At 36.6% G+C, this 14,352-nt stretch overlaps 1 protein-coding gene across 6 annotated transcripts in view; it reads left to right on the plus strand.

Moving 5' to 3' along the window:
- Positions 1-14,352, plus strand: part of CHD7 (chromodomain helicase DNA binding protein 7) — a 129,713-nt gene that overhangs the window by 94,180 nt on the left and 21,181 nt on the right. For all 6 annotated transcript variants that reach the window (XM_027638449.1, XM_027638455.1, XM_027638454.1 and 3 more), the window contains 7 exons: positions 576-659; positions 1,564-1,701; positions 1,798-1,919; positions 2,372-2,615; positions 7,271-7,447; positions 8,750-8,893; positions 10,223-10,478. In XM_027638449.1, the coding sequence (XP_027494250.1) occupies positions 576-659; positions 1,564-1,701; positions 1,798-1,919; positions 2,372-2,615; positions 7,271-7,447; positions 8,750-8,893; positions 10,223-10,478 (1,165 nt within the window). The remainder of the gene's footprint in view (positions 1-575; positions 660-1,563; positions 1,702-1,797; positions 1,920-2,371; positions 2,616-7,270; positions 7,448-8,749; positions 8,894-10,222; positions 10,479-14,352) is intronic.

Raw genomic sequence — 14,352 nt, forward strand, 5'->3', positions numbered from 1 at the left:
AGTGCTTTAGTATGCAAGTGTATCCTGTAAGTTGTTGAAGGAATAAGAAAGAACATAACAAATTGTGATTTTTTGGAGAAACTGTGTATGCATGCATTGTCTTTTCTCTGTTTTTGAAATAATAATCTTCGAATCTTGCTTATAAAGCTGTTAGCCAGTTCCTGTAGATAAAATAATCCAAAGGCACTTGGTATAGAAGGCTCTAATTTCTTTATTGCAAGCTGTAGTTTTCAAGAATGCTAAATGCATTGCATGCCATAAGCCTTTTCGATTGCTCATTAGTGAATTGTAATTTCACACTTCATTTAAAATATTCTTAAACATTCTCTCACAGTAAAAGGTTTCACACAGTAATTAAGAGGCCCAGTTAACAAAGTCTGAGAAGTCTGATTCCCTCACGGGGAATGATCTTGCTGAATTGTAGCATTTCAATTAACATGTTGAAGTTTGCCAAATATAAATTCTGTGTCACCGTGACCCAAAATATTATTGTGTGGTGAAATATATAATCATTTTTCCTCTCTGGAAGGGCTAATAGAGATATCTTTTATATTTTTGCCTCTCTCCTTGAACAGATTGATGATGAGCTTTTTAATCCAGATTATGTGGAAGTTGATCGAATCATGGATGTTTCACGTAGCACAGATGATAATGGAGAGGTAAACAAAACTTTTAGTGCATCTGTAGTCATATAGACATTGTGTTTAGAATTTATTGTTTAGAAATGTGAATATAATAAACACTTACAGAAACTACCACAGTATATGTGTGTATAAAATAGGAACGTGTCTGAGAAAACATTGGCTAATATAGCAGTTTCCCTAAAATAAAGGGAGTTAAGTGAAAATTCCAAACTTCTTATAAGTTACCTATATTTAAAACAAACCTACCACAAAGTAACCAAACAACAACAACAGAGGAGTGGTACTTAATACAGTAGGAATATGATGTTCATGCATGTAATGCAGAATTTAAATGAAAATTGCAAGAAAGAGTCTTAGTTAAGTGTCAGAATGGTTTAGACATGGTTTGGACTACCTGTTGGGGAAGAGTTCATGAATTCACTGTTCCTTCATTTTTAATGACTTGTTCTGCAGAACAAGATTCAGGAGATTCCTTTTTGGTCCTGGGAGAATAGAAAGCTTCACTGGCTGTGCCAGTGTTTCCATATTGCTCTGTCAGTGAATGGCAGTGGTTGAGTTACCTGCTGGGAAGTTTTTGATGACACTGATAAAAGATAACTGTTGACTTTTTTCAATATGTAGTAAGTCATAGAAATTGTAAGGGTTGAAAAATTAATATTGTTTTACTTCTAAATTTTAGTCTAACCTTAGTGATTTCAAATGTAGCGTGCTCGTTTTAGTGAAAAGCCTGCGTTCCCCACATTCTAATCTTACTTCGTTAGGTTGTCAAGGTGTCAGCCTGCTGTTAGCTTATCCTTTTGACTGATTCAGGTCTGGTAAAGCTTTTTGAATTTTATCTGACCTGCAGATCTCCTGTAAAAATGGTTACACTTTTATTCTTTCTATATTGTGATGTAATATTATTTTTGTCTTAACAAAGCCTGTAACGCATTATCTGGTGAAATGGTGTTCGCTTCCTTATGAAGACAGCACTTGGGAGCTCAAGCAAGACATCGACCAAGCTAAGATCGAAGAATTTGAGAAACTGATGTCTAGGGAGCCAGAAGTGGAGCGTGTGGTAAGAATTGGCTCCATATAGAGGATTTTATTTGAAAATAGTAAAGTAATGTGGTCTTTTAGAAACCACTAATGGGATTTGCTGTATTTGAAACAGGAGACACCTCCTGCCGATGACTGGAAGAAATCGGAGAGTTCCAGGGAGTATAAAAACAATAACAAACTCAGGGAATACCAGTTGGAGGGAGTAAACTGGCTTCTTTTCAATTGGTACAACACGTACGTAAAACATTGCTAACTGCTGAATCCTGCTTTGGAAAAGCTTTTATAGCTTATTTGAAATAATAACCTTTTAAAGTAATCATCTAAATTGAGGTTTTAGAATCATTTACATGTCTCATTTTTTGCTGTGGGAGTCATATACAAACTAATTTGGGGTGGAACATGAACATTTCAGATAGATTCTTGTGGCAAATACTTCGGGTTCATGCATACCCCCTGCTGCCCCTTCCTTCCCATTGTGAACTTGAGAGGTACATAGAACGGATATATCCGTGCTTATTGCATCACAAATCATAACATTTATTTAAAATGCAAAAAGATTATGATGTCTTTTCAGTGTAAACTTGCAATTTTAGAAATATCTGGTTTATTCAGGCTATCTTCTTACTGATTTTCTATGTTTTAAGTTAGGGATAAATCATTCAGACTGTTTGTATTATTGTTTTCAGACGAAACTGCATTTTAGCAGATGAAATGGGGTTGGGAAAGACTATCCAGTCCATTACGTTTCTCTATGAGATATATTTGAAAGGAATCCATGGTCCTTTCTTGGTTATTGCACCATTGTCCACAATTCCCAACTGGGAAAGGGAGTTCCGCACCTGGACAGAGTTAAATGTGGTTGTGTATCATGGGAGTCAAGCAAGTCGACGGACCATTCAGTTGTATGAAATGTATTTCAAAGATCCACAGGTAAAAGCTCTTCATGATTTTTCTTTTTTTTTTTTTTTGTATCTGCCTTAGTGTTGTTTATTAATTTAAGCATCAATTAGTTTTGCAGTACTGATATGTTAGGTTTTAGCTAATAAAGAAGATACGTGTATTAGTAAGGAGAGTGCTTTTTAATAGCAGCCAAGAGATCAGCTGGAAATAGAGGAGCACTAAGGGATGGTGCAACTCTTGTTTAGAGTTTCATTGTTTCATGAAAGGTTTTTGTTACTATGCATACTTTAATTGGAACTAAGCTTAAAAATAAATCTTTGCCCACCATTCCAGGAAAGACCTGCTTCCAGAAATTAGACTTGTTGATGCTTCTTAATCAAATTTTGTAAGTCAGAATATATTTTGAATCTGCGTTACTGTACTCAGGTTGAATAGTTTCTGTGAGTGAAGGAAAGCAGGTACAGAAAAGGTTAGGGGTAAAAACAAAAAATTATTTGGAAAACAGAAGCTAAGAAGAACAACAGACCTCTACTCTTAAGTGCATGGCTTTGCCCAGAGTAAACAGAATTGGGGGAAAATAATGTGCATACATCGAACGATATTGCAAAACAATATAATCCTCTTCACTTAAGAGGAAAAATGAAAAGAGTGGAAGTCCAACCTGATTTGATATATTGTGGAGTATTATTTTCAACTGATCTTAAGGAAGTGATAGTGGTGAATTCATACATTTAGGTTTTCTGTAAAGCATTTGATTTTATGCCACTGGATATTTTGATTAATAAACTAGAAGGATATAAAATCAATATGGCACACATTAAGTGGATTTAAAACTGGCTAACTGATATGTCTTGATGTAATTGTAAATGAGAAATGATTTGCATTTCCAGCATAGCTCTTCAGGGATTGGTTTGTGTCCATGAGCTATATAACACTTTTATCAATGACCTGAAAGAAAACATAAAATCATTACTGAGGAAGTTTTGAAATGATGCAAAGACAGGGATAGTGGTAAATAATTAAGACAGTTCATGCATACAGAGTAAGCTGTGTTACTTAATAAATGGTGTCCAAGCTAACAATACTCAGAATAGGTAAATATACGGCTATCTGTGGACAAGGAATGAAGATTCTTACTGTAGGCAGAGAGCTCGGCTCTGAGAAGGCTGTAAGACAAATGTAGATTCTTTTGTGCCATGGCACACGACCAGTTAAATATGAGTTCATACTGTGAGACTGTGGTGAAAAGGGCTAGTGTGTAGGAGGAAACAAATCTTTAATAAGGATGAGAGAAGTTACAGCATTCTTCTCTTTGTCAGTAATGTGGTGAGTAGTCCTGCTTAGCTTTCACTTCCTGTCCTCAAAAAGAGTGTTGAAAAACTGGAGTCTTAGAGCAAAGCTATGAGGGTGTTTACAAGATATAAAGTATGCTTTTACAGGGAAAGATTTGATTAAAAACTCTTTTGGAGGTGATGACTGTGGCACAACTTGACATGCCATTAGGACAAACAGAAATAGAATCACGTACTTAAATATAGTAGAAAAACACAAAGTAATTTATATTGGTTAGATTTTACATCTGTTTGGTCTTGACAATAATCGTCTCAGCAATTTATCCAAGAAACTTTCAAATCAAAATCATATACCTGGTTGTTAAAGATTTAATTGAATAACAGTTGCTACGCTGAGGTCTAGTGGTCCAGAGAAGCTGTGGATGCCCCATCCCTGGAAGTGTTCAAGACCAGGTTGGATAGAGCTCAGCAACCAGTTTAGTGAAAAGTGTTCTTGTCCACAGCAGGGGGCTTGGAACTGGATCTATAAGGTCTCAACCCAGGCCATTCTATGATTCTATGATATTCCTTATGATAATTATCACATTTAGCTTCTTACCTAGATGTATAGTGTACAAATGAAGTGGAATTGAAATAATTTTTAAAAATAATTTCTTAGCAGAGATTGATAAGTTTATATACTTTAAAAATTTGGATTTATATAAATACTGTCTCTACTGAAATGTTTCCTGTGTTAAAAATCATGTTTGTTGGTTATTTAAGCAGTGCTTGTTCTCAGCATGTTCTTCCCCTTAGGATACAGCAGTTACCTAGCATGAAACCTGAAGGAATGTCATCAGAAAAATCCCACTTACTGTGCAGATTCTTAGTGTTATTTTGGCAATATTGTTTCGTTGCTCTAAAGGCAACTAAAAGGATTTACAGCAAGACGCTGCAGAAAGTTTTGGTCTCCCTGTTGCCATATTCTTAACTCGCCTCTTGCAGTGAGCGTGGCAGTCATTTAACCCCACAGCGAGTAATGACAAAGCACTCATGGCAATGAGAAAATGAATCATTTTCTGCTAGCTTTGCTCCCTGAACTGGCTGGAGAGGAGATTCAGGCAATTGCTACATTTGCAGATAAAGGAGAAAGGGAGTGAACTCATCCTTTTGGTGGCAGCTAGCTTAGATGTGTCACCTTCTGTGTTCCATTCTTTGTAAGATGGTGTCAGCTGTGAAACGCATGTTAGAAAATGAAATATGGGGGAAAAAAAGTCTCTTCGTATTCTGACAAAATAGTCCCCATGTAGTGTTCAGTCTGGCATTCTCTGAAGTATCATCATTGGGCGTACGATGGGAGACAAGAAAGGAGAGAAAGAAGACAGGATTTGGCAGTTTCATTTCTAGTTCCCTTGCCAAACATATCAACCAAGACATCAGCATCTTTGGCTTTTTAGGTCTTAATGTGAAAAGAAACCTCTCAAGCTGAACTGTTTCTCAGAAAGACAACTGAACATTGAGAAAGTCTGAGTGGCTTTGAAGGGCTGTAACAAGAGACAGCATGCATATAAAGCACCTACCCATCTGCAGTAGTGTGGGTTTTCAGAGTCAACACCAGTTACCAGAGTCAAGTTGTTGTGAAATGCTAGAGAGTTGTTGATGACAAAATAAGTTTCTGCAGTGGTGTGACTTCAACAGTAAGGATATGGTATTACCAGAGACATTCTGCTTGTGAGATTCTCATAGAGAAGTCTATTCTGGTGTTCTTGAGCAATATAACTGAAAAATCCTTCTAGGGGACCTTCCCTGGATGGAATATCAAATAAAACATTTGCTTTTCTAAAGTGTTCTACTTCTTAGAAGGAGTTCTACTTTAAGATCAGGAAAACTATATATACCAAATAGCGCTAATGACAGAGCTCTGTGAAAGAGTTGACTTGTTCGTGATAGAAGTTTACTTGGCTCATGAAAAGGTTACAGCATTTCAATTTGCTGGCTTTCAAAGCTGCCCACTTAGTATATCTTCATCTGCTGTTTGTTAAGTAGCAACTTTTTTTGTCTCTAAGAAGATAAATGTTTCAGGACTATGCCATGAGAAAGCGTAGTTGAGCAGGTCATTACTCCCTCTGAAGTGTTCTTGGTGCAAGAAGGCAGATATAATGCTGAGTTCAGAATATCAGGTTTCCAATCATTTTATTCAATCAGTAGCCAGTTCTGATCTCTAAGGTTTGGAAAGGGTTATATGCAGGTCACTTATAAAAGGATTCAGTCTTGCACAGGTCCAAAGGAAGAAATGGTCACCTTGCTGTAAAATATCTGTTTCTTTTGAAATGTATTCAATATACAACCCCTGACATAGTCCTGCTTTGAAAACATAGAATGGCTTTGAACTTGTGTGAGGCCCATCCTTAGAGAGACAGTTTTTCTGCACAGACCCAGTGACATTGGAGATACCAAATTGCATTTTTCTTTGAACAGCATTGGGAAGGAGCATAGTGTATCAGAAAGATGCTCATTACGTGTTCATAAGTAAAGTTTATTCAGGCTGGGTTTTTTGTAAAGACTCTCTTTGTATAAGTGCTGAAAACAAGACTCTTAATGAATGATAGTGAATATGGTGCCAGACATCAAGTTAATTGTCCTGTTAAACTTTGCTTAATACAGATATACAAAAATATTATGGAATTGTATGCATTCTCCATTTAAGAGTTCAAATGTTTGCTTCTTTCAAAGCTGTTTACTAGAGTTGTTGTGAATGCCCCATCCCTGGAATTGTTCAAGGCTATGTTGGATGGAACTTTCAGCAAACTAATGAAGTAGAAAGTGTTGGGGCTCATGGCAGGGAGTTTGGAACTAGGTTGTCTTTAAGGTCCCTTCCAACCCAAACTGTTCTATGAATTATAGGTGTTTTGAATACTGAGTGTCTACCAGGAAAAAATTTACTGGAGAGCACAATATTCAAATAACCATAAAAAGGAAACCTTAGTGCACTTCTGCCCTATTTGTATTGTCTGGGAGGACCTTCACATACCTTTGATTTTAAAGAAAAAAAAGAATTCTCTTTGGCAAAGTCTGAAAATCTTGTTTGAATATTGCAGCAATACATTAATGCCTCAAGGCATTAGTATAATCCATATGAATTACAGCTGAAATACTTGTATAACTTCTTTGTAATGAATGTGCAGTGGTTCTGTGGGCCTTTATACAGGATTAAAAACACCTATCGTGAAGCCAGCAGCAAACTTACGCATTTGTATTCCCTCATTTAATCAGCAATAATGATTTAATTTACTTTAAGTGAACAATTTGCTCATTGTACTGTTCTGTATTTTTAAACAAAAATTTTGAAGATGAAACAAATTACTTCCTCTCTTTGCTAGGGAGTTTACTTTTAATGTTTGCTGTTCTTTTTAGGGTCGTGTGATAAAGGGGTCCTACAAGTTCCATGCCATTATCACAACATTTGAAATGATCTTGACTGACTGCCCAGAGCTGCGTAACATTCCATGGCGTTGCGTGGTCATTGATGAGGCCCACAGGCTGAAAAACAGGAACTGTAAGCTTTTGGAAGGACTAAAGATGATGGACCTGGTCAGTGCGAACATCTGTATTTTTATAACTTCTGATTTATGATTTAATCGGGAAGTAAAATAAAAGGTTTTCTTCTGAAGTAAATCATCAAGTGTTAAGAAGAGTGAGGTGAAGGAAAGCAGATGAGAAAGTCTGTAAAATACCTGGAAGCATATGCATACCTTCAGTTTTGGAATGCTGGTGCTTAATAAGTTTTTTCATTGATTTAGACCTAGAATTATGTGGATTCTTTTAAGAGAACCAAGATAAATTTGTTCTTTCCTTTCTGTCCTTTCGTGTGACTTAACCCATAGTCACTTCTTTACAGAGACATTTATTTAAAAGTGTAGTGTGGTCGGGAGACCAAATTCAGCCATGAGAGTTAAACTGCTCTGCATTAATATCAGCTCTAATGTTAATTTGTTGTGTAGCCATAAGGATGTTCTTTCAGAGTCACTAAGGAAGGGAAAAGTGAGTTTGTTTCTGATGTTACATAATTATGTAATATGTATACAAAATAGGTGTATTAAACATACAGAGAAAAATGAGATAATGTAAAGATATTTACCATTTAAAGGACACAATAATTATTTTTTTGTGGTCAGAAGATTCTTTTAAAATGTGAGGAAAATGCAGTCATGCTCTGTTAATAACTAAGTTTGTAAAAATGCTATGTACAATTTATTGTCCTTATTACTGTTGCTAGTAGAGGAAAGTAGTGGCAATAGATAGAGATATGGGACTTCTCACATGGGTTCTTGTTATACTTCGAAATTCGTGTTAGACTGTGGGCTAGTTGCTTAACCTCTCTGTACTCCTCCTCTAAAGCAATATGTAACTCTTATGAGTCTCTGCCCATCTCATGCTCTGTAACATTTAGTAGGACAGTAGAACTCTGCTTCAGGTTTACTGTGCTGGAAACTTACACCTGCTCTGAGGAGATTAATGCACTGAGGTCTATTGGATGTCTGGTAAATCGGTGGATTTTTACTGGAAGTGATGGTATACGTTGAGCTGTAATTTTGCCATTTAAAGTTCATTGTACTTGTGAAAGAGCTGGGATGGTCTGGATCAGTAAAATCTCATGTGTCTTGGAGGACTTTTGAAGGTGCTTGAGTAGGGAAGTATTTTTCTGAGCTATCGCTGAAGGGAGACCAGAGTACCAGTTAGAAATGTCTTGAAAAGAGTTTTATGTAACTGGGGGAGGGGAAAGGAAGCAAAGATAAGACAGACATATGGTGATGAGAGAAAGGAATTTTGTGTATTTTTCCATTGAAAATTAATTGAGATGAATTCTTAGGCAGCTATTTCTTAACCTTTCAGGAGCATAAAGTGCTGCTTACTGGAACCCCTTTGCAAAATACAGTAGAAGAGCTATTTAGCTTGCTTCACTTCTTGGAACCAGGTCGCTTCCCATCAGAAACCACATTCATGCAAGAATTTGGGGATCTTAAAACAGAAGAGCAGGTAAACTTATCTTGTGCACTTACTTTTCTGTTTAGATATTTTGAATTTATCCATCTAATTACATCTGAACTTCATTCCTTGTTTTTACAAATAATACTTATTTGCTTATTGGAAGACCACAGTGGGTTTATCCCTATGTTTTTGTTTGTTTTCATTTTATTAAGTTTTTTGCTTTTTGACCAAAAGTTACTTCCCTTTGTTAAAATGTAGTGTTTAAAAATAGGGGTCGTGTGTCTCGTAATGCTTTCTGGATAAAAATATTTCTAAGAGAATTAACTTGTCAGTTGACATTCTTCCTTAAGTATCAGCATCGGTGTCCTCTGTAACTTCTGTGGAATTAACATCTGAGAGTTTTCTCAATGATTCTGTGCAAACAGGAACATACTTGAAACCCAGTTCAGCAAATGGAGGGAGAGGGTTTTTTGCCTCAGAAACAGATTTCTCAAGCTGTCCAATAAGAGATGCTTAAATCAATATACAGTGCATGTTTTATATCGGAAATGTAAAATGTTTCCATACACGTATGAAATTTTTTTTAAAAAGCCAAATCACCTTAACATTAGCAGCTAACTGAAACATGGGATCTTCATTTGGCTGTTTGCAACCTATGACAATAACTGCATGCATTGTTGTGTGCAGTTTTGTTCTCTTTGTCTGAAAATTTGATTTCTGATATCTCTTATCTTTTGTCTGCTTGAATTACAAAAATTTGAAATAACTTAGCATTTTTTTTTTTTTTTTTTTTAGGAAAATTGTCATTTTCTTCTTTCCCCCTTCCACTCTTTAGGATGTGTTTTAAAGTATATGCCACAAAACCTGGAGACACTAAAAATTATCAGAGTCTTAAAGCTAAAATGTTTTCATTTTTAGACCAGGCCTAAATAGTTTTCTACTTAAGTGGATGTCAAAACTAGGGAAATAAGAAGATAATTAGAAGCAGATCTCTGAAGGGGGAAAATAGCATTAATCACTGTTTAGTGATTAGAAGTGAACTGCAAAAGTTAGATTTGCCTATATAGCTGTACTCAGGGTTAGCCCTACATGACTTGTGTGCAGTACTGTTCTTGTCTAGAAAGATAGTTCTGAGGTCTTATTAATAACAGACATCACTAAACAGAAGGGCTACACACTAAACATTGACTTTAGAAATGTGTATGTCACTGAGTTAATGAGGAGAACTCAGTCTCTAGGCCATTGAGGAAAGATTTTTTACAAATGCTCTCTACCTTGAGGTAGGAAACAAGGATTTTAGAATTAAGGACATTGAAAAATGAATATTTGAAGCCTTGCAGTTTTAATTCCGTTATTTATTAAACATCTGTTTTCCAGGTGCAAAAACTCCAAGCTATTTTGAAGCCGATGATGCTGAGACGTCTCAAGGAGGATGTAGAAAAGAACCTGGCCCCCAAAGAGGAAACAATCATTGAAGTTGAGCTGACAAATATTCAGAAGAAATACTATCGTGCTATTCTTGAAAAGAATTTCACATTTCTTTCCAAGGGTGGAGGTCAGGCAAATGTACCTAATCTTTTAAACACTATGATGGAACTAAGAAAATGCTGCAATCATCCATACCTTATTAATGGTAGGCCTCCTATTTTTCTGCTCATTTGAAAAATGGTTTTAAGGATATTCCAGTGTGTCTTTTTGTTTATTCATGTATTTTAAGTAGAAAAGTGAGATAGCCTTTTAGGTTTCATAGGTATGGGTATGTGCTAGCCAGGACAGCACTGCTTTTGCAGACATCTGTGCTTTTTTCCACGGCTTCCTAGCCCTGACAGAGTAAGTGTTGGTATTATCAAGTTTTCTTTCTGTTATTTCTGGCAAACAAGACTTCAGTTATCATGTGGGTTGTTGGATGCTGGCATGAATATGGCAGATTTTTTATTCAGAGTTGTAGTTAGCTGCTGCTTAATTTCTTGATGTAGAACATTATTAGATAGTGACTTAAAATTTCTAAATAAAAGTTGCAGACCTCCTTTTATAGCCACATGTTATCAGCTCATTTTCTTAATATAACTAGTAAGAAAAAGATTAGTATGAATGTCATCTTAGGTTTTAAAGGTTGCTTTTTGGTGTGATGCTATTAGTTTTAGATCAGGATTACCCTTTACAAGTACTGTAGAATCACAGAATATTTTAAGTTGAAAAGAACCCATAGAGGTTATTGAGTCCAACTCCCTACACCTCACAGGGCTACGTAAAATTGTCTCATATGGCTTAGTGTCATCCAGATGGTCCTTGAACTCTGACTTGTGGTGCTGTGACCGCTTCTCTGGGGAACCTGTTCCAGTGGCCAACCCGATGATGAACCTGCGAGCTATAGCTGTCTGAAGTATGCTGAACTTGTAGTGTTGGTCAGTTCTTTCCTTTGAGGTTGTAACACAAGCCTCTGTACAGGCTTGCATTCTACTAATTTCTTGTTTCCCAGCTCCCCTTCCTTACTGGATATGGTTTATGTTATGGTTGGTTTAATGCTGGTTATAAGCTTTATGATGGAAGACTGTTTGTTTGAGACTGTTGATTGAAGACTGTTGTTTGAGAGCCATATGTGATTTCAGTTTTTTTAATTGTATGACTTCCCTATTGCAGTACTTAAGTTTTTTTCCTTGACGTTTTTTGTTTCAGTGGGGGTGGGGGGAATGCTTAAACTGATTCATGAAATTACATCTAGTTATCTTTCATGTACAAGTAGTTATTCCAAAGATATGACACAGGATTACCCCAGAATGCTTAACTCAGCCATGCTGGTGGCTGCTCAGTTTCTAAACTCATATGAGCATTCAGTAAAGTAGCCTTGTGGTTCTGTTGCAGCATTTGTTGGGGATTTTTTGCTCTTTTTGTTTGTTTGTTTGTTTGTTTTACATTAATCCATTATATGAATGACTTCATCAGAAAATAGTTTAGGATGTTCAAGTTATGAGCTTCTGAACTTGATGCTTCTTGGCATTCAGATAGTTCTAACCTTACCATTATTTTTTCTTATTTCTTGTTTACTAAAAGAAATAAACTTAATATTTTGCTACTAGTTTTTGTCAAATAGAATTTATCAGTAGTGCGTGCAGTGTTGCCTGCAGCAGTGATCTTTTTTCCTCAGAAGGCTTATATCATTTAATGTCATTTAGGAACTGCTGAAGTCCAGGTGGTTATTTAGAAAATTTCAAATATTTTTTTATGACTGTATCTTTACCCTAATAAAAGGGGGTGTGTTTGTCTCTTAAATGCATTTGCCTTTATAACATTTTTGTGATTTTTGAACCTTTGGACATGCTTGGTCTCACTTAGCAACATGGCAGGTGGGTCAAGCCTTCAGATTTGAGGGAAAAAAGAAATAAATCAACTGTAATTAGCGTGGAGATGGAACTCAGCAAATACGTCCTTTGTAGTTCTAGGACAGAAAATCTATCCTATAGTTGTCCAAACCTGAGGTTTTATTTTATTGACTGATAATCAACATCTTTGTACTTAGTGTGATGACACAAGTTTATTCTTATTCTTATTGTTCTTCTTCTTATTATTATTGTTATTATTATGTAGTTCTCTTAAGAAGTCTTACTGTGCTAGTACTTACGGCTGCATATTGTTCTGATGAATGATTTGTTGCAGTAGCAAGTTCTGTTCTTGAGACTTAAATGGTTTTTTAAAGTTTCGCTGAATCTTTCTTCCTTTCTTACAAGGCTGCAGGTTTTGTGAGCAAGCAGTATTGCATGTGTATTTGAATATCCAAATAGAACATTGTACATTTTGTTTTGCATAAGAGTTGCAAGCAAGTCTTCTATAGATTCTTCAGTTAAGGTTATGTGATGGAAGTAGCAGGGTAGGAGTTGAATGCAGAGTGGCTTTTTTGTTTGTTTTTTGATTGATAGATGTGTCTGTGGTCTGCTGAGACTGTGAGTAGACTTCTAGAGGTAGTTACTACATTTTGTGTATTCTCCAACCAACTTGGGCAAAGCATTGTCTGTCATTTCTCTTAGAGTGGACTCCTTGTTTTCTCCATAGCAACCATTCCCAAGTATTTATACATCATTCCTCTTTCTCTGTCTCCAAGAGCCAGCAGTGGGGAATGCTTCTGTACTTACACATCTTACAGCGTTGAACATTGGAAGGGTTCCTTACTCTGTTTGTTTTGCTCTCTTGAGCCCTGGAAGCCTCTCATAATTAGGAGTGGAAGTGGGGATTTGATTTCCCTAATGGACCAAACCCAGGCACACATTCATATACCTTCCTTTCATCCCCTACTAAAAATCAACCCGGATAGGAACTGTTGTTACAGACCCGCAGGTACTGCATCAAGTAACTTTTGGGTAACAGAATGCTCAGTGTACATGACTTAATTGCAATTGAAGTAGTAATTAAAAAGACAGGATGGCCATTTATGGGGTTTAGCTAGGACAGAGCTCTTGAAAGAGCAGGTTTTTGGAGGTCATGGTCTGGTTTGGATGTGGGTCTTGCTGAAACCAAGCTCTGCTGTAAATTTACTGTTCATTAGAACAGTTTGGGGGTTTGTTGTGATGTGCTTGGCTTAGGTAGTTTGCTTTTGCAGATGGTGTTTGCATATTGGTTTGCTTCACAGTAGTAAACTAAAATTTGGATATCACAATTGAATAAGAAATAATTGATGTAACTGGGAAAGATCATTGAAGTTACTGTGTATAAACTACTTGACAGTCTACTGTATCCTGAAATTGCTGAAGTTCAGTAGAGAATTGGAGATTTCTGCCCATTTTACAAGATGGGAAGTGATAAAATTGAGGGGAACTTTAGGCGTCTCATTACACGATTTTCATATGGGCTTATTTTTCATATGTGCAACCCATGAGGATGAGTGGTGCTTGGAACAGGGAATCCCAATAAGGAAAATCCATGGATGTAGAACTCTCTTCAAATGTGGTCACACTGAGTCCTTCACATTCTGTGAAAGCGAGTAATTCAAGTGTGTGGAGTGGCACGAAGCTGTCAGTCAGCCTGCTCAGGGTGGTATCTAGTTAGGGCACCGCATTACAGCAGGCACTGAACCAGGGATCACACAGGGAGGGTGCGTTTCCGTGTTTGTTTACAGGCATCTACTTAGAACTGGGATATGGGAGAGAGATGCTCAGCAGAAGCCTGGCAGTAAGCCGTTCTTCCCCCCTCCTCCAGCCCTCCCAGCTTTCCTTGTGCTATTCAAAAGAAGAATTGAAGCTGAATGTTATAAAAACTAGAAATACTTTATAAACTACAGTTTGTTTAAAAAAAAAAAACAACAGAGGGACTGAAAAAGATGGTTCCAAAAAAGGGTTTATTTGGTTATGAAATAAGCTTAGAACGAAGGTTCTTAACCTTTTACTTAGCCAAGAATAGCAATCTGATAATTCTTGAAACTGCCCACTGTTTGTAGAAATGACATAAAAAAAATGCAATAAAAGCATAGGAGAGGTTGAAGAGAAAGCTTGAACTTGGTCTTGTGGTAGTGCGCAGAA

Source organism: Corapipo altera, unplaced genomic scaffold, assembly GCF_003945725.1.
Source record: "Corapipo altera isolate COAL_440 unplaced genomic scaffold, ASM394572v1 49, whole genome shotgun sequence".
In the NCBI taxonomy this organism is placed as follows: Eukaryota; Metazoa; Chordata; class Aves; order Passeriformes; family Pipridae; genus Corapipo; species Corapipo altera.